Source organism: Hemitrygon akajei, unplaced genomic scaffold, assembly GCF_048418815.1.
Source record: "Hemitrygon akajei unplaced genomic scaffold, sHemAka1.3 Scf000115, whole genome shotgun sequence".
In the NCBI taxonomy this organism is placed as follows: Eukaryota; Metazoa; Chordata; class Chondrichthyes; order Myliobatiformes; family Dasyatidae; genus Hemitrygon; species Hemitrygon akajei.
In genome coordinates this window covers 1,629,133-1,650,518 of record NW_027332001.1, presented here as the reverse complement: position 1 = coordinate 1,650,518, position 21,386 = coordinate 1,629,133, and the positions used below count along the sequence as shown (strand labels likewise).

The window sequence follows — 21,386 nt, the reverse complement described above, 5'->3', positions numbered from 1 at the left end:
TTTAACAATGTCAAAGGTCACTCTGCGACCAAATACAAGTTCAAATGGAGTAGTGATCCTGTACTGACTATCTTTCTGTGGACAAAAGCAAATGTATTCCTTCATCCCAGTCTTTTCCATTTCCAACACAATATGTCTTAATCATTGTTTTGAGAGTAGCATGAAATCTATCTAAAGCCCCTTGTGATTCTGTATGGTACGCAGATGATGCAATTTGTTTTGCTCCCAGTTCAGAAATTACCTGCTGGAATAATCCAGATGTAAAATTACATCCTTGATCAGACTGGATTTCTTTAGGCAAATCGAATAATGTGAAAAACTTGGTAAGAGCCTTCGCCACAGTTTTAGCTTTAATATTTCTGAGAGGTATTGCCTCTGGGAATCTGGATGCAGGACACATAATGGTTAGCAGATACTGATGGCCAGCTTTAGTCTTTGGCAATGGGCCAACACAATCCACTATAACTTTGGAAAAGGGTTCACCGAATGCAGGTACAGGCCACTGGGGTGAGCTCATTCGGTTTACCCACAACTTGACAAGTGCCTTTTGGAAACTCTTATTCAGGGTAAACATAACTTTATGAGTTAAAGCAAACTGATCTGCTAATCCAGCAGATTCCTGCATAGTGGCAGCATCATTTCCATCTAAATACGTCTTTATGTCATCAGGGACATAATTCTTCAATTAAATCCAACTCTTTCAAGCTGTTAAAATCATCAATTACATGTTCAGATGTACACCAGCGGTCAATACACACAAATTTCTCATAAGCAAATTCCATATAGGTCTGGTTCACAGATTTCTTCAAATTTCTAAACTTTTGCCTGTCTGCTTCTGGGACCAACTCGTAAGCTTTGAGCACAGCCTGTTTCACTATGTCATAATGTGTGGTGCGTGACCATGTGGTTAAGGTGTTGAACTAGCGATCTGGAAGTCATGAGTTCGAGCCTCAGCCGAGGCAGCGTGTGTGTCCTTGAGCAAAGCACTGAACCACACTATGCTCCTGCACATTTATAGCCCAGTTGCGATGATTGGGGCAGCATAAATAAATAAATAATAAGCTGCTTCAGCAACTGTCAAAGCAGAATAGGCTTGCTAAGCCTTCCTCTTAATTACACTTTGTAAGATAATTTTCTTTCTGCTTTTCTGCCTCTCCAGCCTGAAACTGCCTCTGCCTTTCCGGAGCCTCCATCTTTAATTTTTCTAACTTGTACTGGAGCTCAAGCTCAGTAGGTTTTCTTTCAGGAAACTCCAACTCCTCCACTTTAAACACACCCTCAGATACATAATGTTCAGCTATTATCCTCTGCATCTGTGCCCTCCTCATTGTCAATTTCACCTTAGCAAGTATTAACGTTTTAGCAATACTCAACAACTCAATCCTTCTGGTGTCCTCTAATGCCTGAGAGGTTCACACTTCCAGATATCTATCAACATCCATTGCTGCTGATTTTCCACACACAAATAAATCAAAAGAGATTTCCTCAATGAAGTTGATATTAAATCAATCCTTAAATTTGTTCATATCCCAGGCGCAGGCACCATTTTGTTACAAACCGTAACACTTTAGAAACAAACCAGCAGCAACAGACTACTCCCAGTGGCCACACATTTTAATTCCACGTCCCATTCCCATTCTGATATGTCTATCCATGGCCTCCTCTACTGTCAAAATTAATCCAAACTCAGGTTGGAGGAACAACACCTTATATACCGGCTGGGTAGCCTCCAACCTGATGGGATGAACATTGACTTCTCTAACTTCCGTTAATGCCCCTCTTCCCCTTCTTACCCCATCACTGACATATTTAATCGTTTGCCTATTTTCCATGTCTCTCTGGTGCTTCCCCCCCACCTTTCTTTCTCCCGAGGCCTCCTTTCCCTTCTCCAGCTCTGTATCACTTTCGCCAATCACCTTTCCAGCTCTTAGCTTCTTCCCACCGCTTTCGGTCTTCTCCTATCATTTCACATTTCCTCCACCCCCCACTACTTTCAAATCTCTCAGTATCTTTCCTTTCAGTTAGTCCTGACGAATGGTCTCAGCCTGAAACGTCGACAGTTCTTCTCCTTATAGATGTTGCCTGGCCTGCTGTCTTCCACCAGCATATTGTGTGTGTTGTTTGAATTTCCAGCATCTGCAGATTTCCTCGTGAGTGTTATGTGTATAAATGTGTATAAATATAACTCCCAAACTATTGAGCTCGTGGGAAACAAGGCTTGGAGTCTTGAGATGGTAAAGTATGAAAGTTCAGTTCAACCACAGAATAGGTGATGAGAGAGATATTTGTAATCCAGGGTAAATGTTGAGAGAAGGCAATTATGTCGTATTCCACAGGTTCCATGGTGGTAAAACGAGACCAACAGTCGCTGTAGATTTTATCTGTCATCCTTCCAAATCCACATACTAATTATCACCCGAATTGTCTTGTCATAAGGGGTATCATCTTCAAATGAATTACCACACCACAGCCAGGCAAGGGTTAACACATAAGTGGTCTCCACAGGATACCCCAAATCAGATCCACTCCTATGGATCAAATAAGGTGACAACCACATATTCGATGTACGGTGAATCGATAATTAACCCACCCTTATGGGCAAAGGAAAGTTCCAAACAGTGACCCTTGACCACTAGTTCCCTGGTTTTGATCCTTCCATTTTTCCTCCTTCGTCTCCGCCTGACTCTGAGTGTCTGTGTCCTCGGTTAAAACTAAACAAGCTGCACGCGATGTAAACAAGCTGCAAGTCAGACTGATTTGCCTTCTTAATCTCTCTATCTCTCTCTCTTAAAATGACAGTGCACAGCAAACAAAACCTAGGGATTCATAACAATGGCCACTCCCCATTGTGAGCTGACAGGTGTGCCAGTAGGTGGGATGACTGAGTGAATCCTTTCCCACATTCTCAGCAGGTGAAGGGCCTCTCTCTAGTGTGAACTCGCTGATGTTTCTGTAGGGTGAATGACTGAGTGAATCCCTTCCCACAGATTGAGCAGGTGAACGACTTCTACCCACTGTGAACTCGCTGATGACTCTGTAGGTGGGATGACTGAGTGAATCCCTTCCCACATTCTGAGCAGGTGAATGGCCTCTCCCCAGTGTGAATTCGCTGGTGTCTCTGCAGGTTAGGTAACCGAGTGAATCCCTTCCCACAGACTGAGCAGGTGAACGGCTTCTCCCCAGTGTGAACTCGCTGATGTACCAGTAGGTTAGATGATACAGTGAATCCCTTCCCACAGACTGAGCAGGTGAACGGCTTCTCCCCAGGGTGAACGGCTTCTCCCCATTGTGAACTTGCTGATGTCTCTGTAGGGTGGATAAATGAGTGAATCCCTTCCCACAGACTGAGCAGGTGAATGGCCTCTCCCCAGTGTGAACTCGTAGGTGATCCTGTAGGGTGGATGACCGAGTGAATCCCTTCCCACAGACTGAGCAGGTGAATGGCTTCTCCCCAGTGTGAACTTGCAGGTGATTCTGTAGGTTAGCTAACCGAGTGAATCCCTTCCCACAGATTGAGCAGGTAAATGGCTTCTCCCCAGTGTGAACTCGCTGGTGACTCCGTAGCTGGGATGACCGAGTAAATCCCTTCCCACAGACTGAGCAGGTGAACGGCTTCTCCCCAGTGTGAACTCGGTGATGACTCTGGAGGGTGGATGACTGAGTGAATCCCTTCCCACATTCTGAGCAGGTGAACGGCCTCTCTCTACACTGTGAACTCGCTGATGACTCTGTAGGTGGTGTGATTGAGTGAATCCTTTCCCACAGACTGAGCAGGGAAACGGCTTCTCCCCAGTGTGAACTCGCTGGTGTACCAGTAGGGTAGATGACTGTGTAAATCCTTTCCCACAGACTGAGCAGGTGAACGGCCACTCCCCAGTGTGAACTTGCTGGTGACTCTGTAGGTTGGATGGATCAGTGAATTCCTTCCCACACTCTGAGCAGGTGAATGGCTTCTCCCCAGTGTGAACTCGCTGGTGAGCCATTAGGTCAGATGACTGAGTGAATCCTTTCCCAGAAATTCAGCAGATGACCAGCCTCTGCCCAGTGTGGTGTGAACTGATTGGTGTGTCCACAGGTGGGATGACCGACTGAACCCCTTTCTCACACACAGAACAGGTGAATGGCCTTGCCCAGTGTGAACTTGCTGATGTACCTTCAATTGTGATAACCGAGTGAATCCATTCCCACTGTCTGAGCAGGTGAAAGGCCTTTCTCCTGTGTAAAATGATGGGCTTGCGAGTTGGTCAGATGACCGTGTGAATCCCTCCCCACAGTTTGAGCAGGAAGGGTGGTCAATTGGATTCCTTGCTCCACTTCTTAACTGGTGTGCCGTGTTTGAGCTTCCTGGAGATGAATTCCTTCTCATTTTTAACCTGTAAAAAGATTTACGAAATCCATCAATGGGTGTAGGACAACATTTCAGATGAGATTACTTGAGTTGCCAAGGTTTGATCTGGTATCACACTGTTACAGTGAGGTTCAACGAAAGTTGGACAGAGATATCATCTTCTGACTGGGCAGAGTGCTGGTATCTGGAATGACCATCAATTCTCTGATGCTCTTCCTGTCTCTATAAGAATGGGGCATTTCTGCCATCTCCAATCTGTGCCTTGGCTCAGTTTTACTCTCTCCATTGGTATTATTCCCTGTTCCCACTGAGCTGCATGGGTTCCTCACCCCACAGTAACTGAAACACTCTCACACAAATAGTTTTTCTAGACGTGCAGCTGGGATCTTCTTTTATGTATTATTAACTTAAAGTGCCACAGTTTTAACGTCATATAAAAAATTCCTGCTGAAATGACTGGTTGGTTCACAGAGCTATCAAAAGGGGTTAGAGTGAATTTTTGTATTATTTCAGGTTCTTGTCACAATCATAGAAAATTTCAACACAGAAACAGGCCCTTTGGGCCATCTAGTTTGTGCTGAACTATTTAAACAGCCCACTCCCACACCTCTACCATCCAGGTACCCAACACAAACCTCTTAAATGTTGAAATCGAGCTCGCATGCACCACTTGTGCTGGCTGCTCATTCCACAGCCGGATAACCATCTGTGTGAAGAAGTTTCCCCTCATGTTCCCCTTAACATTTCGCCTTTCACCCTTAACCCATGGCCTCTGGTTGTCGTCCCACCCAATCTTCGTGGAAAAAGTCAGCTTGCATTAACACTATCTGTGCCTCTCTATCACAATAAAATCTCCCCTCAATCTTCTGCATTCCAAGGAATAAAGTTCTGATTTGTTCAATCTTTCCTTATAACCCAAGTCCTCCAGACATGGCAACGTCCTTGTGAATTTTCTCTGAACTCTCTGAACTTCTTTTACATCTTTCCTGTAGGTAGGTGACCAAAACTGCACACAATACTTCAAATTAGGCCTCACCAATGTCTTCTAGAAGTCAACATAACATCCATCTATTATTATCAGTACTTTGGTTCATGAAGGGCAATGGGCTGAAATCATTCTTTCCATCCCTATCTACCTGTGATACCACTTTCAGTGAATTAAGGACTTGTATTCCCAGGTCCCTTTCTTCTACAACACTCCTCCATGCCCGACCAGTCACTGTGAAAGACCTCCCTTGGTAGGTCATACCAAAGTGCAACAACTCACACTGGTCTGCTTTAAATTCCATTTTCCATTTCTAAAACCATTTTCCCACCTGATCCAGATCACACTGCAAGCCATGATAGTCTTCTCGCAGTCCGATAAACCCCCAGTTTTGGTGTCATCCACAAATTTGCTGATCCAGTTAACCACACCAACATCCAGATTACTGATATAGATGACAAACAACAACAGATCCAGCACTGATCCCTGTGGCACACCACTAGTCACAGGCCTCCAGTCAGAGAGGCACCCATCTGCTACCACACTCTGGCTTCTCCCAAAGACAGTGTCTCATCCGATTTACTGTCTCATCTTGAATGCTGAGTGACTGAACCTTCTTTACCAACCTCCCATCTGACACTTTGTCAAGTGCCTTGCTAACGTCCATGTAGACAACATCCACTGCCTTGTCTTCATCCACTTTCCTGATAACTTCCTCGAGAGACTCTATAAGATTGGTGAGAGCCATGCTGTCTATCCTTTATCAGTCCACACCTATCCAAATACTTACAGTATATACTTGCTTCCTGCACACACATTCCAATAACTTGCCCAGTTCTGATGTCGAGCTCACCAATGTATAATTTCCTAGTTTATTTTTACAGCCTTTCTTGAACAGCAGAACAACATTGTCTGTCCTCCAATCCTCCAGTACCTCACCTGTCACTAAGGATGATTTAAATATCTGTGCTATGGCCCCAATAATTTCTGCACTTGTCTTCCGCAGGGTCCTAGTGAACAACTTCTCAGGCCCTGGGGATTGATCCACACTAATGTGCCTCAAGACAGCAAACCCCGCCACCTCTGTAATCTGTACAGGGTCCATGAAGTTGATGCGGCTTTGCCTCACTTCTATTGACTCTGTATTCATCTCTTGAGTAAATACGGATGCCAAAAAAATCTCCCCAACTCTATGTTATCCCTTCATATGGATTACCATTCTGATCTTTCAGAGAATTACTTTTTTTCCCTTGCAATCTTTTTGCTCTTAACATATCTGCAGAATCCCTGAGGATTCTCCTTCACCTTGTCTGCTGGGGCAACCTCATGTCTTCTTTTATTTCTTTCATAAGTGTTCACTTGAATTTCCTGTATTTCATAAGTACCCCATTTGTTCCTATCTGCCTGTACCTGGTATGCACCTCCTTTTTATTGATCTGGGAGAGGACGGCCAAAGGGGTGATAGATCTGCATGGTGGGAGGTGGGGGTAAGGAGGGTTAAACTAAAGTTGCAGGGGGAATGGGAGCCTGAATAACAGAACAGAGAGTGGAGAGGTTGTGGAGACAGATGTTGTTCAGGCCTCAGACAAAGTCAGGAATGAAAACGTTGAGCATGGTGCAGTGAATATGCTGAGCCCTGTATATTTCAATACAAGGAGCAGCGTAGGAAAGGCGGATGTGTTCAGGGCATGATCAACACCTGGAATTATGACACTAGGATCTGGCAACTGTGGATTGGGACAAGCTGCTTTGTGGCAAAAGTGTGCATGGTAAATGGGAGGCCTTCAAAGCGAAATTTTGAAAGTAGTAAGCAGGTATGTCAGAATAAAAGGTAAAGATAGAAACTGCAGGGAAACTTGGATTGCAAGAGATATTGAGACCCTGGTAAAGCACAAAATGGAATTGCATAACAGGGATAGGCAGTCAGTTTCTTATGGATATCAGAAATGCAAGAGAACACATAAGAAATAAATCAGGATGGCTAAAAGATGGCATGAGGTTGCTGTCACAGAAAAGGTGAAGGATAATCCTCAGGGATTCTAGTGATAGATTAAGAGCAAAAGGATTGCAAGGCACAAAGTTGGTCCTCTGGAAGACCGGAATGGCAATCCACGTGTGGAAACAAAGCAGATGGGGGAGATCTTAAATATTTTTCCATTCTCTATTTACTCAGGAGATGGACAAAGGGTCTATGGGAGTGTGCAAAAGTGGCATTAACCATTTCAACCCTGGGGAAAAAAAAACACTCCTCTGGCCACTCACACACTCAATACCCCTCATCATTTTATACACCAAAAAATGTCTCTAAATATAAACAAGGAAATTATACATTGCACAATCTACTTTCCACGATTCAGTACATTTACATGGACAGGTGTGTAAAAAGGGCCCAACAAATATCAGGGACAAACAGGCCCAATTCACCAGAACCACAAACTGTTCCTGCTGCTACCATCCAGGAAACGGTATCACAGCAAAAGAAGCAACAGGCTCTGGGACAACATCTTCTACCAGGCCATCAGACTGATTAATTCATGCTGATACAATTGCATTTCGATGTTATATTGACTGTCCTATGTACAAACTATCTATTATAAATTACCATAAATTACACATTGCACATTTAGATGGAGATGTAACGTGAAGATTTCCACTCCTCATGTTTATGAAGTATGTATCTATTAAAGTCAATTCAATTCACCCTCTCCACTATCTGTTCTGTCATTCTGGCTCCCATTCCCCCTACAACTTATTTTAACCACATCACCCCCTCCCCTGCTCACTACCACTAGCAAGCCTTACCACTAGGATATTCGTCCCCTCTTGTTCTGTTCCTCTAACTAACGAATCCCCTATCAGCCTTTTGACTTTCCTCTGCCAGGTAATTCCCCCCAACAGTTTCTAAAGTGATCCACCTGTTGTTGTGGGGGATGGCCACTAGAGTACTCTGCGATGGCTATTTAACCTCATTCCCCTTCCTGATTCTCACCCAGTTTCCTGTGTCCGGCACCTTGGGTGTAACTCACCTCTCTTCATGCCATATCTATCACCCCCTCCAACTGCTGGATGATCTGGAATTCACCCATTTCAAGTTGCAGCTCATTGAAGTGCAGGGTTACAAACTGCAGCTGGATGCACATCTTGTAGGTGAGGGCATCAGGGACACTGGAGGTCTCCCCTCCTTCCCTCCAATACCTCTCTAATTTGTAATAATCTCCCCTCTAACTTATAATAACCAGTGTGAAGATAAATCTTGTACTGTGTATTTTTTACCCAGTGACAAGATGTGCACAGTGAATTTTATATGGAGAGGTATTCATCTTAACAGCTAGCAAATCACTGTCAATAGGAACTTTGATCTCCTCTGGGTTTGATCGAGTTCATCTGCACTCTCACACAACCTATGTAGCAGGCCTGTAACAGGAAATGGAGGATTTTCTCACCAAAGTTTTTGCACATTGTCCGTATGTGGTTTCCTTGCTAAATTATGCTTTAAAAAGTCAGATTTCCAAATATCACGCCACTTCTTCCCACTTGCAAATTCTCCAGCAACTCTTGCATCACCAAAATGCAAACAGGCATCACTAGTTTCTGTATTCTACATAAATATTTCCTCTGAACCCTCCCCCAATGACTGACGGTGGTGGACTCAGTGATGGTATATGAAGGGGAGGGCAGTAGCCTGTCTCACCGGAGTCTGGCACATGTGTGATGTGAAAGCTACTTGTTGCCCAAGACAAAGGTGTTTGATATCATTACGTACACAGAGAGAATTGGACAAAACATGTTCTCACCGGTAGAAAAGTCCACAGCAAGAGGAGGTAGAGCAAACAACACACAATCTACGGAAAAGAGTACTAATGCTGATTTTCTGAACTGCTGATGTAAAAGATTTTGTTCCCTTTCTCTGAGTTCCTAATCCTTACATTTAGACAGCTGGAGCTCAGCTCTGTCTGAGAGATCCATCGGTTCCCATTCCCTCATCAACCGGAAGCTCCCCGGGGCCCGTGTACGGATCGTGGGGCTGAGAGAGAGGGAAGAGGGCTGGACTGTCCCGGGATTGTTGGCCACGGTGTCAGAAATTCAAAGGAATTATCCCGAAGTCGGTGTTTAAGCTAAAAACACGGAGAATCACTCTTACCCGCAGCCGACATTTTCAAGGCCTTCTGTGTACTGCGCGCATGCGTGATACTCGGGGACGTCCTCAGCCTGACGCCTGCGCAGTTCATTGGCGCTTCAGCGCCGGCGAAATTCTTAACGCATGGCCCTATGGGTAATCACGGTGCCATTAAACATTTCTGCAAGCACCTGTTCTATGTCCATACCTCATTTTTTCGTGTGTGTATAGAAAAATCTGCAGCTGTTTTAACGCAGAAAGCGGCTCCTATAAGCAATATACTCAATATCAACGTGTATCGAATGCCAAAGTAAAATGCATCTATAAAACACAGGAGATTCTGCAGTTGCTGGAAATACACAGACGCACACACACAAAACGCTGGAGGAACTCTGCAATTCAGAGAGCAACTAAGCAGCGGAGTAGACAGGCTAGACACGCTGAAGGTGCTCGGCCTAAACGTTTCCTTTTTATGCCTCTCCACAATTGCTGCCTGACTGTTGATTTCCACCAGTATTTTGCAGAAATTAACCACCTTTTTTTTCGATCAACCAGTTTCCAAATGCTTCTAATCTTTCTTTTGTAGCCGCATCCTGGTGGTCTGATTCCTCCTCCTCGTAAACTCTAGAGCCCATCTCTCTTTGCAGCCCCAAAGCCCTGACTCAATCTGGCAAATCTTTGGTTTCTGACTCTGCACCATCGAAGATTCACTCGCTAGCCTGCTGTCACACTTCAGAGGCGCATTGTGTTACGAGACCGCAGGTTCGCTAACTGTGAGTGTCGCTTTAAGTGCCTGAGTGAGGCGGGGCAGTGACGTCAGACACAAAGGGGGTGGGAGGGAGAGAGAGAGGGGGAGGGAGAGGGGAAGGGGTAGGGGAGGAGAGGGGGGAGGGAACGTCAAAACCACAGTGAGCTCATCGTCTTATTCAGACTGGAGAAAATCTTGCGGGTGTATAGGATGATGAGAGGCATTGGTCGTGTGGATAGCCAGAGGCGTTTCCCCAGGGCTGAAACGGCTAACACGAGGGGGAATAGGTTGAAACTGCTTGGAAGTAGGTACAGAGGAGATATCAGAGCTAAGTTTTTTTTAAGCAAACACGTGTGTGTGTGTGTGTGTGTGTGTGTGTGTGTGTGTGTGTGTGTGTGTGTGTGTGTGTGTGTGTGTGTGTGTGTGTGTGTGTGTGGAATGCACTGCCAGCGATGATGGTAGAGGCGGATACAATAGGGTCTTTTAAGAGACTCTGAGATAGGTACATGGAGCTTAGGAAAATAGATTTCTATGATTCTGTGAAATTTATGGGAAATCTCCTATCCCACAGAGTGGTGACTAGTGGCAACCTGTCACCTCAGGGAGAGTGAGAGGGGAACAGCAGGGGTAGATTTTGATATACGGATATGGAACAGAAACATGGGCAGGAACCAGATGGGCTGAGTGGCCTTTCTCATGTACATTGTGAGTGTGGTAGAGACAGTAAGTACCTGAGACACGGGATTTGATACAGAACTGATTTATCTTTCACAGATCCACAATATTAAACACCAGTCTTGTTTAAGGCTATCATCAGCTGTACAGACTCCTCCAAGGCTCAGTGACCAGGGTTCAGTCCTGGGTGCGATGAGCAGCCGCAAGAAATGCAGAATCTGACAGTAACCGTCCCTCATGAACCTGCAGCTGCCTTCAGTTACTGTGATGGTTAGACTTTTAACACAGAGATGATTTGAACTTCCTCCCTGATGTAGGAGGTTTCAGACCAAATATGTAGGGGAGAAGGAAAACAAAAAGATAATAAAGTTGCGTGCACTGTTAGGGATAAGCAGAGAGGGTAAGAGGTGGAGAGTTTCTTAAATGCATTTATTTTAATGCTAGGAGCATTGTAAGAAAGGTGGATGAGGTTAGAGCATGGATTGATACCTGGAAATATGATGTTGGAACTATTAGTGAAACATGGTTGCAGAAGGTGTGTGATTGGCAACTAAATATTCCTAGATTTCGTTGCTTCAGGTGTGATCGAATTGGAGGGGCAAGAGGGGGAGGCGTTGCATTTCTTGTCCAAGAAAATATCGGGGTGGTGTTTTGACAGGATAGATTAGAGGGCTCGTCTAGGGAGGCTATTTGGGTGGAATTAAGGAATGGGAAAGGTATAGTAACACTTATAGGGGTGTATTATAGACCACCTAATGGGGAGTGAGAATTGGAGGAGCAAATTTGTAAGGAGATAGCAGATATTTGTAGTAAGCACAGGGTTGTGATTGTGGCAGATTTTAATTTTCCACACATAGATTGGGAAGCCCATTCTGTAAAATGGCTGGATGGTTTTGAGTTTGTAAAATGTGTGCAGGATAGTTTTTTGCAGCAATACATAGAGGTACCAACTGGAGAAGTGGCAGTGTTGGATCTCCTGCTGGGAATGAGATAGCTCAGGTGATGGAGGTAAGTGTTGGGGAGCACATACCATTTGATCACAATACCATTTGTTTCAAAATAATTATGGAGAAGGATAGGACTGGTACCAGGGTTGAGATTTTTGATTGGAGAAAGGCTAACTTTGAGGAGATGCAAAAAGATTTAGGAGTGGATTGGGACAATTTGTTTATGGAAAGGATATAATAGAGAAATGGAGGTCATTTAAAGGTGAAATTTTGAGGGTACAGAATCTTTATGTTCCTATTAGTTTGAAAGGAAAGGTTAAAGGTTCGAGAGTGCCATGGTTTTCAAGGGATATTGGAAACTTGGTTAGGGAAATGAGAGAGATCTATAATAAATATAGGCAGCATGGAGCAATTGTGGTGCTCGAAAAATATAAAGAATGTAAAAAGAATCTAATATAAAGAATGTAAAAATGTAAAAATAAATTAGAAAAGCTAAAAGAGGATATGAGGCTGCTTTGGCAAGTAAGGTGAAAATGAATCCAAAGGGTTTCTACAGTTATATTAATAGCAAAAGGATAATGAGGGATAAAATTGGTCCCTTAGGGAATCAGAGTGGACAGCTATGTGTGGAGCCAAAATGAGTGGGGGAGGTTTTGAAAAAATTATTTTCATCGGTATTCACTTAGGAGAATTATATTGAATTGTGTAAGGTAAGGGAAACAAGTAGGGTAGTTATGGAAACTAAGAGGATTAACGAAGAGGAAGTACTAAAGCTTTTAAAGAATATAAAAGTGGACAAGTCTCTGGTCCTGACAGGATATTTCCTAGAACCTTGAGGGAAGTTAGTGTAGAAATAGCAGGGACTCTGACAAAAATATTTCTAATGTCATTTGAAAGGGGGATGGTGCCGGAGGATTGGCGTATTGCTCATGTTGTTCCATTGTTTAAAAAGGGTTCTCAGAGTAAACCTAGCAATGATGGGCCTGTAAGTTTGACATCAGTGGTGGTTAAATTAACGGAAAATATTCTTAGATATGGTATATATAATTATCTGATTAGACAGGGTCTGTTTAGGAACAGTCAATGTGGATTTGTGTGTGGAAGGTCACGTTTGATAAAACATATTGAACTTTTTGAAGTGGGTATTAGGAAAGTTGACAAGGGTAAAGCAGTGGATGTTGTCTATATGGACTTCAGTAAGGCCTTTGACAAGATTCCACATGGAAGGTTAGTTAGGAAGGTTCAATCGTTAGGTATTAATTTTGAAGTAGTAAAATGGATTCAACAGTGGCTAGATGGGAGATGCCAGAGAGTAGTGGTGGATAACTGTTTGTCAGGTTAGAGGCCGGTGACTAGTGGTGTGCCTCAGGGATCTGTACTGGGTCTAATGTTGTTTGTCATATACATTAATGATCTGGATGATGGGGCGGTAAATTGGATTAGAAAGTATGCAGATGATACTAAGATAGGTGGCGTTGTGGACAATGAAGCAGGTTTTGAAAGCTTGCAGAGAGATTTAAGCCAGTTAGAAGAGTGGACAGAAAGATGTCAGATGGAGGTTAATGCTGATCTGTGAGGTGCTACATTTTGGTAGGTCTAATCAAAATAGGACATACATGGTAAACAGTAGGGCATTGAAGAATGCAGTAGAACAGAGTGATCTATGGGGCATAGATAATAGAATGATGGTGAATAGTCCCCTGAAGGTGGAATCTCATGTGGATAGGGTTGTGAAGACAGCTTTTGGTATGCTGGCCTTTATAAATCAGAGCATTGACTATAGGAGTTGAGATGTAATGTTAAAATTATACAAGGCATTGTTCAGGCCAAATTTGAAGTACTGTGTACAGTTCTGTTCACCGAATTATAGGAAAGATGTCAATATAATAGAGAGGGTACAGAGAAGATTTACTAGAATGTTACCTGGGTTTCAGCACCTAAGTTACAAAGAAAGGTTGAACAAGTTAGGTCTTTATTCTTTGGAGCATAGAAGTTTGAGTGGAGACTTAATAGAGGTATTTAAAATTATGACGGAGATAGATGGAGTTGAAGCGGATAGACTTTTTCCATTGAGAGTAGGGGAGATTCAAACAAGAGGACATGATTTGAGAGTTAGGGGGCAAAAGTTTAGGGGTAACACAAGTGGGAACTTCATTACTCAGAGAGCGGTAGCTGTGTGGAGGAGCTTCCAGTAGAAGTGGTAGAGGCAGGTTCGGTATTTTTTTTTAAATGGATAGGTATATGGACGGTAATGGAATGGAGGGTTATGGGCTGAGTGCAGGTCAGTGGGATTAGGTAAGAGTAAGCTTTCAGCCTGGACTAGAAGGGCTGAGATGGCCTGTTTCCATGCTGTAATTGTTATATGGTTATATAATAACCATCCGGAAATTATATTACAGGATGAACAAGCAGGAATAACTCCCTCAATAGATATAACCATTCCCAACACCCACATCTTCGTCAACCAATGGAGCACCTCACAACAGGTATTGTTTCTGTCATCAGTCAGACAACCGAATTATTTTCTGTCAATCAGCTTCGAAATGTTCCTACTCTGTTATTCGGTTCCACTCCCTGCTGCTGATTCCCTTCTCATGATACGTTCTTACCCCAACCATCTTCCAGAGCCCCACACTCTACCCTGTGCAGACCTGCCTCTGGTTTCTGATCATGATTCTTTGAACATCCAACTGATGGTTTCCAATTCTACTTCCAGTCTTTAAAGGACACTGGTGTTTTCAACAACCCTTTGTAAGCAGGAAAAATGACCCATAAAATGGAAATGAGTCGTGATTAAGGAGGTTAACTACCAATGTCATTCTTCCTCAGCCCAGAGATTTGAGGGGCGAAGAACATCTCAGACAGAACTGCAGTCAGCTCAACTTCTTCAGTCTGCAGGAAATTCAAGGGAAACCACTTCACCCACAGAGTGGTGACTGTTTGGAACCCATCACCACAGGGAGAGTGAGAGGTGAATAACAGGGGATGATTTAAAAGGACTGTCATGGAATTGAATCTCGGCAAGGTCTAGGCAGCCTGAGTTGACTCTCTACTGTGCACTACGTGTGTTATAAATTCACTAAGTACCAGAGACAGAGTTTAAACTAGAACTGATTTATTTGTCTCAGGTCCAGAGTATTAAACACATCTCATTAAAGGTGAATATGCAGCAGAAGAAACTCCTCCCATGCCCAGTGACCAGGGTGCAGAACTGGGTGTGGTGAGCAGCAGCAATAATTGCAGAGTTCAGCACCGACAGTCAATCTCGAAATTGCATTCAGCAACGGTGATGGACAAATATCCAGTGAACGGTCTCTCCAGTGTGAACTCAATGATGCACATTTGGTTGATTTGGCTGAGTGAATCTCTTCCCAAAGTCCGAGCAAGAGACCAGAGTCTCCCCGGTGTGAACTGACTGGTGTGCTCGCAGGTGGGATGACTGAGTGAATCCCTTCCCACAGTCTGAGCAGGTGAATGGCCTCTCCCCAGTGTGAACTCGCTGATGTACCTTCACTTGAGATGGAAAAGTGAATGCCTTCCCACATTCTGAGCAGGTGAATGGCCTCTCTCCAGTGTGAACTCGCTGATGTGCTTGTAGGTGGGATGACTGAGTGAATCCTTTCCCACACTCTGTGCAGGTGAACGACCTCTCCCCAGTGTGAACTCGTTGATGTGCTTGCAGGTGGGATGACTGAGTGAATCTTTTCCCACAGTCCAAGCAGGTGAACGGCCTCTCACCAGTGTGTACTAATTGGTGTTTCAGTAGGTGAGATGACGACCTGAACGCCTTCCCACAGTCTGAGCAGGTGAATGGCCTCTCCCCACTGTGACCTCGCTCATGTAGCTTAAGATTAGATGACGAAGTGAATCCTTTCCCACATTCTGAGCAGATGAACGGCCTCTCCCCAGTGTGAATTCGCTGATGTAACTTAAGTTGGAATGATGTAGTGAATTCTTTCCCACAGTCTGAGCATGTGAATGGCCTCTCCCCAGTGTGAATTCGCTGATGCACCTTAAGGTTAAATAATGAAGTGAATCCTTTCCCACAGTCTGAACAGATGAATGGCTTCTCCCCAGTGTGAGCTCGCTGATGTGCTTGTAGGTTGGATGACTGAGTGAATCCCTTCCCACAGTCTAAGCAGGTGAATGGCCTCTCCCCAGTGTGAACTCGCTGATGCACTTTAAGGTTAGATGATGAAGTGAATCCTTTCCCACAGTCTGAGCAGATGAACGGCTTCTCCCCAGTGTGAACTCGCTGATGTACCTTAAATTGAGATGATGAAGTGAATCCTTTCCCACAGTCCAAGCAGGCGAATGGCCTCTCCCCAGTGTGAACTGACTGGTGTGCTTGTAGGTAGGGTGACTGAGTGAATCCCTTCCCACAGTCTGAGCAAGTGAACGGTCTCTCCCCAGTGTGAACTCGCTGATGTACCTTAAGTTGAGATGATGAAGTGAATCTTTTCCCACAGTCCGAGCAGGTGAACAGCCTCTCACCAGTGTGAACTGACTGGTGTCTCAGTAGGTGAGATGACAACGCAAATCCCTTCCCACAGTCTGAACAGGTGAACGGCCTCTCACCAGTGTGAACTGACCGGTGTGCTTGTAGGGTAGCGAATCGTGCGAATGCCTTCCCACAGTCCGAACAGGTGAATGGCCTCTCACCAGTGTGAACTGACCGGTGTGCTTGTAGGGTAGCGAATCGTGTGAATGCCTTTCCACAGTCCGAGCAGGCGAATGGCCTCTCCCCAGTGTGAACTGACTGGTGTGCTTGCAGATGAGCTGACAACGTGAATCCCTTCCCACAGTCTGAGCAGGTGAATGGCCGCTCCCCGGTGTGAACTCGCTGTTGAGCCATTAGGTCAGTTGACTGAGTGAATCCTTCCATACAAATTCAATGTGCACTGACTGGTGTATGCAACAGGCAGGAAGACTGTCTCAATCCATTCTCACCCACAGAACAGATGAATGGCCTTGCCCATGGTGAACCTGCTGATGTACCTTCAGTTGAAATGACCGACTGAATCCATTCCCACTGTCTGAGCAGATAAATGGATTCCCCCGTGTAAATTGACAGCATGCCAGTCGGTCAGATGATCGAGTGAATTCCTCCCCACAGTCTGAGTAGGAATGATGATCGAGTGAATCCCTTGTTCCACTTCTTAAATATCATCTGGACATAGACAACAAAATGGCGTGTTGTGTCAGACAAACCCGTAGATAATTTCCTTATCGTTTTTAACCTGAAAAAAGATTTATAGTACATCATAAAGTGAAGGACAACATTTCAGATGAGATCAATTGAGTTGTCAAGGTGTGATCTGACATCACACTGTCACAGTGAGGTTCAACCCAAGTTGGAGAGAGAAATCATCTTCCAACTGGGCACAGTGCTGGTATCTGGAATAAGAATGGGGCATTTCTGCCATCTCCAATCTGTGACCTGGCTCAGTTTGACTCTCTCCATTAGTATTATTCCCTGTTCCCAATGAGCTGCAAATGTGCCTGGCCCCACAGTAACTGACCTCTCTCATGCAAATACCCTTTGTTGATGTGTAGCTGGGATTTTCTTTTATCTACTGTCAATATAAAGTGCCACAGTTTTGAAGCCATGTAAACATTTCCTGCCCAGATGAATGGTTGGTCCACACAGCTGTTAAAAGGAATTAAATGAATAATCATATTATTTCAGGTTCTTGTCAGACATAGAAAAGTACAACACAGAATCCAGCCCTTTGGGCCATCTAGTTTGTGCTGAACTATTTAAACTGCCCACTCCCATATTCCTACCATCCAGGTACCTATATGAACCTCTTAAATGTTGAAATTGAGCTTGCCTGCACCACTTGTACTGGCTGCTCATTCCATACCCGAATGACCGTCAGTGTGAAGACGTTTCCCCTCATGTTCCCCTCACCTTTCCCCTTAACCCATGGCCTCTGGTTGTAGTGCCACCCCATCTCAGTGGTAAAACCCAGCTTGCATTTACCCCATCTATAACCTTCATAACTTTGGTATACTTCCATCAAGTCTCCCCTCAATCTTCTACATTCCAAGGAATTCCAATTGTGGGGAATTTTAACATGCGAGTGGATTGGGAAAATCAGGTCGGCACTGGATATCAAGAGAGAGAATTTGTAGAATGTCTCCGAGATGGCTTTTTAGAACAGGTTGTTGTTGAGCCCACTAGGGGATCGGCTGTACTGGATTGGGTATTGTGCAATGAACCGGAAGTAATTAGAGAGATGGAAGTGAAGGAACCCTTAGGAAGCAGTGATCACAACATGATTGGCTCTCCCTTGTCCATTTTCATAGTTACAGGTTGTTGTTGAGCCCACTAGGGGATCGGCTGTACTGGATTGGGTATTGTGCAATGAACCGGAAATAATTAGAGAGATGGAAGTGAAGGAACCCTCAGGAAATTTTCAAATGGAAAAAGGATGCAACCATTGCTGACAAGAGAAGTCAAAGCCAAAGTAAAAGCGAAGAAGAGGGCATACAAGGAAGCAAAATTAGTCGGAAGACAGAGGATTGGGAAGTTTTTAAAAGCTTACAAAAGGAAACTAAGAAGGTCATTAAGAGGGAAAACATGAATTATGAAAGGAAGCTAGCAAATAATATCAAAGAGGACACTAAAAGCTTTTTCAAGTATATAAAGAGTAAAAGACAGGTGACAGTAGATATAGGACTGATAGAAAACGATGCTGGAGAAATTGTAATGGGAGATAAGGAGATGGCGGAGGAACTGAACGAGTATTTTGCATCAGTCTTCACTGAGGAACCATTTGACAAGGTGCCACACATGAGGCTGCTAAACAAGGTAAGAGCCCATGGAATTATGGGAAAGTTACATATGTGGATAAAGCGTTGGTTGATTGGTGGGAAACAGAGAGTGGGAGTAATGGGATCCCATTCTGGTTGGCTGCCGGTTACCAGTGGTGTTCCACAGGATTCTATGTTCGGGCCGCTTCTTTTTACGTTGTATATCAACGATTTAGATTATAGAATAGATGGCTTTGTGGCTAAGTTTGCTGACAATACAAAGATAGGTGGAGGGTCTGATAGTGCTGAGGAAACAGAGAGTCTGCAGAGAGATGGATAGATTGGGGGAATGGACAAAGAAGTGGCAAATTAATTACAATGTCGGAAAGTGTATCATCATGCACTTTGGTAGAAGAAATAAACGGGCAGACTATTATTTAAATAGGGAGAGAATTCAAAGTTCTGAGACGCAATGGGACTTGGGAGTCCTCGTGCAGGATACCCTTAAGGTTAACCTCCAGGTTGAGTCGGTGGTGAAGAAGGCAAATGCAATGTTGGCATTCATTTCTAGAGGAATAGAGTATAGGAACAGGGATGTAATGTTGAGGCTCTATCAGGCACTGATAAGACCTCACTTGGAATACTGTGTGCAGTTTTGGACTCCTTATTTAGGAAAGGATGTTCTGTCTTTGGCAAGGGTTTAGAGAAGATTCACTAGAATGATTCCAGGAACGAGAGGGTTAACGTATAAGGAATGTTTGACCGTTCTTGGACTGTACTCCTTGGAGTTTAGAAGAATGAGGGAAGACCTGATAAAAACATTTCGAATGTTGAAAGGCATAGACAGAGTGGATGCGGCAAAGTTGTTTCCCATGGTGGGAGAGTCCAGTACAAGAGGGCATGACTTAAAGATTGAAGGGTGCCCATTCAGAACAGAGATGCAAGAAATTTTTTTAGCCAGAAGGTGGTGAATATGTGGAATTTATTGCCACGGGCCGCAGTGGAGGCCAAGTCATTGGGTGTATCTAAGGCAGATATTGATAGGCATCTGAGTAGCCAGGACATCGAAGGTTATGGTGAGAAGGCGGGAGAATGGGACTAAAGGGGAGATTGACTGGATCAGCTCAAGATAAAATGGCAGAGCATACTCGATGGGCCGAGTGACCGACTTCTGCTCCTTTGTCTTATGGTCTTATGGAATAAAGTCCTGACCTGTTCAATCTCTCCTTACAACCCAAGTCCTCCAGACCTGGCAACATCCTTGTGAATTTTCTCTGAACTCCTTCAAAGTCTTTACATCTTTCCTGTAGGTTGGTGACCAAAACTGCACTCAATACTCCAAATTAAGCCTCACCAATGTCTTGTACAATGTCAACATAACATTCATCTCCTGTACTCAGTACTTTGGTTCATGAAGGCCAATGTACCAAAATCTTTCTTTCCATCCACATTGAACTGTGACACCACTTTCAGTGAATTATAGACCTGTATTCCCAGAATCCTTTCCTCTACAACACTCCTCAGTGCCCAAACAGTCACTGTGTAAGATCCACCCTGGTAAGTCCTACCAAACCACAACACCTCGCATGTTTCTGTTTTAACTTCTACCTTTCATTTCTCAAAACATTTTTCCAGCGAGTCCAGGTCACACTGCAAGCCATGATAGTCTTCCTCGCTGTCCACTAGACCACCAATCTTGGTGTCACCCACAAATTTGCTGATCCAGTTAAGCACACCAACATCCAGATTACTGATATAGATGACAAACAACAACAAAACAAGCACTGATCCCTATGTCACACAACTAATCACAGGCTTACAGTTAGAGAGGGAACCATCTGCTACCACACTCTGGCTTCTCCCAAAGACAGTGTCTCATCCAATTTACTGTCTCATCTTGAATGCTGAGTGACTGAACCTTCTTGACCAACCTCCCATATGAGACTTTGTCAAGTGCCTTGCTAACGTCCATGTAGACAACATCCACTGCCTTGCCTTCATCCACTTTCCTGATAACTTCCTCGAGAGACTCTATAAGATTGGTTAGACATGACCTACCATGCACAAAGCCATGCTGTCTATTCTTAATCAGTCCACATCGATCCAAATACTTATATATCCGGTTCCTGCACATAACTTGCAATAACTTTGCCCCTACTGATGTCAAGCTCACCAACGTACAATTTCTTATTTATTTTTAGAGCCTTTCTTGGACAGTAGAACAACATCGGCTGTCCTCCAATCCTCCAGTACCTCACCTGTCACTAAGGATTATTTAAATATCTGTGTTTGTGCCCTGACAATTTCTGCACTTGTCTTCCGCAGGGTCCCAGGGAAGAACTTGTCAGGCCCTGGGGATTTATCCACACTAATTTGCCTTATGACAGTAAACAACTCCACATCTGTAATCTGTACAGGGTCCATGAAGTTGTTGCTGCTTTGCCTCACTTCTATAGACTCTGTGTTCATCTCTTGAGTAAATACGGATGCAAAAAAAAATCTCCCCATCTATTTTGTTTCCTCATATGGATTACCATTCTGATCTTGCAGAGGATTAATTTTTTTCCCTTGCAATCTTTTTGCTCTTAACATATCAGCAGAATCCCTGAGGATTCTCCTTCACCTTGTCTGCTGGGGCAACCTCATGCCTTCTTTTATTTCTTTCATAATTGTTCACTTGAATTTCCTGTATTTCATAAGTACCCCATTTGTTCCTCTCTGCCTGTACCTGGTATGCACCTCCTTTTTATTGATCTGGGAGAGGAAAACCAAAGATGTGAGAGAGCTGCATGCTGGGAGGTGGGGGT

The 21,386-nt window shown here is 44.1% G+C and overlaps 1 protein-coding gene and 1 pseudogene across 1 annotated transcript in view; both read right to left on the bottom strand.

Annotated features, from left to right (window-relative positions):
• LOC140723492 (uncharacterized) overlaps positions 1-21,386 on the bottom strand; it is a 53,355-nt gene that overhangs the window by 24,553 nt on the left and 7,416 nt on the right. The window contains exon 2 of the mRNA XM_073038059.1: positions 15,356-16,645. Coding sequence (XP_072894160.1) covers positions 15,356-16,645 — 1,290 coding nt within the window. The remainder of the gene's footprint in view (positions 1-15,355; positions 16,646-21,386) is intronic.
• LOC140723476 (uncharacterized) lies at positions 2,825-9,487 on the bottom strand (annotated as a pseudogene).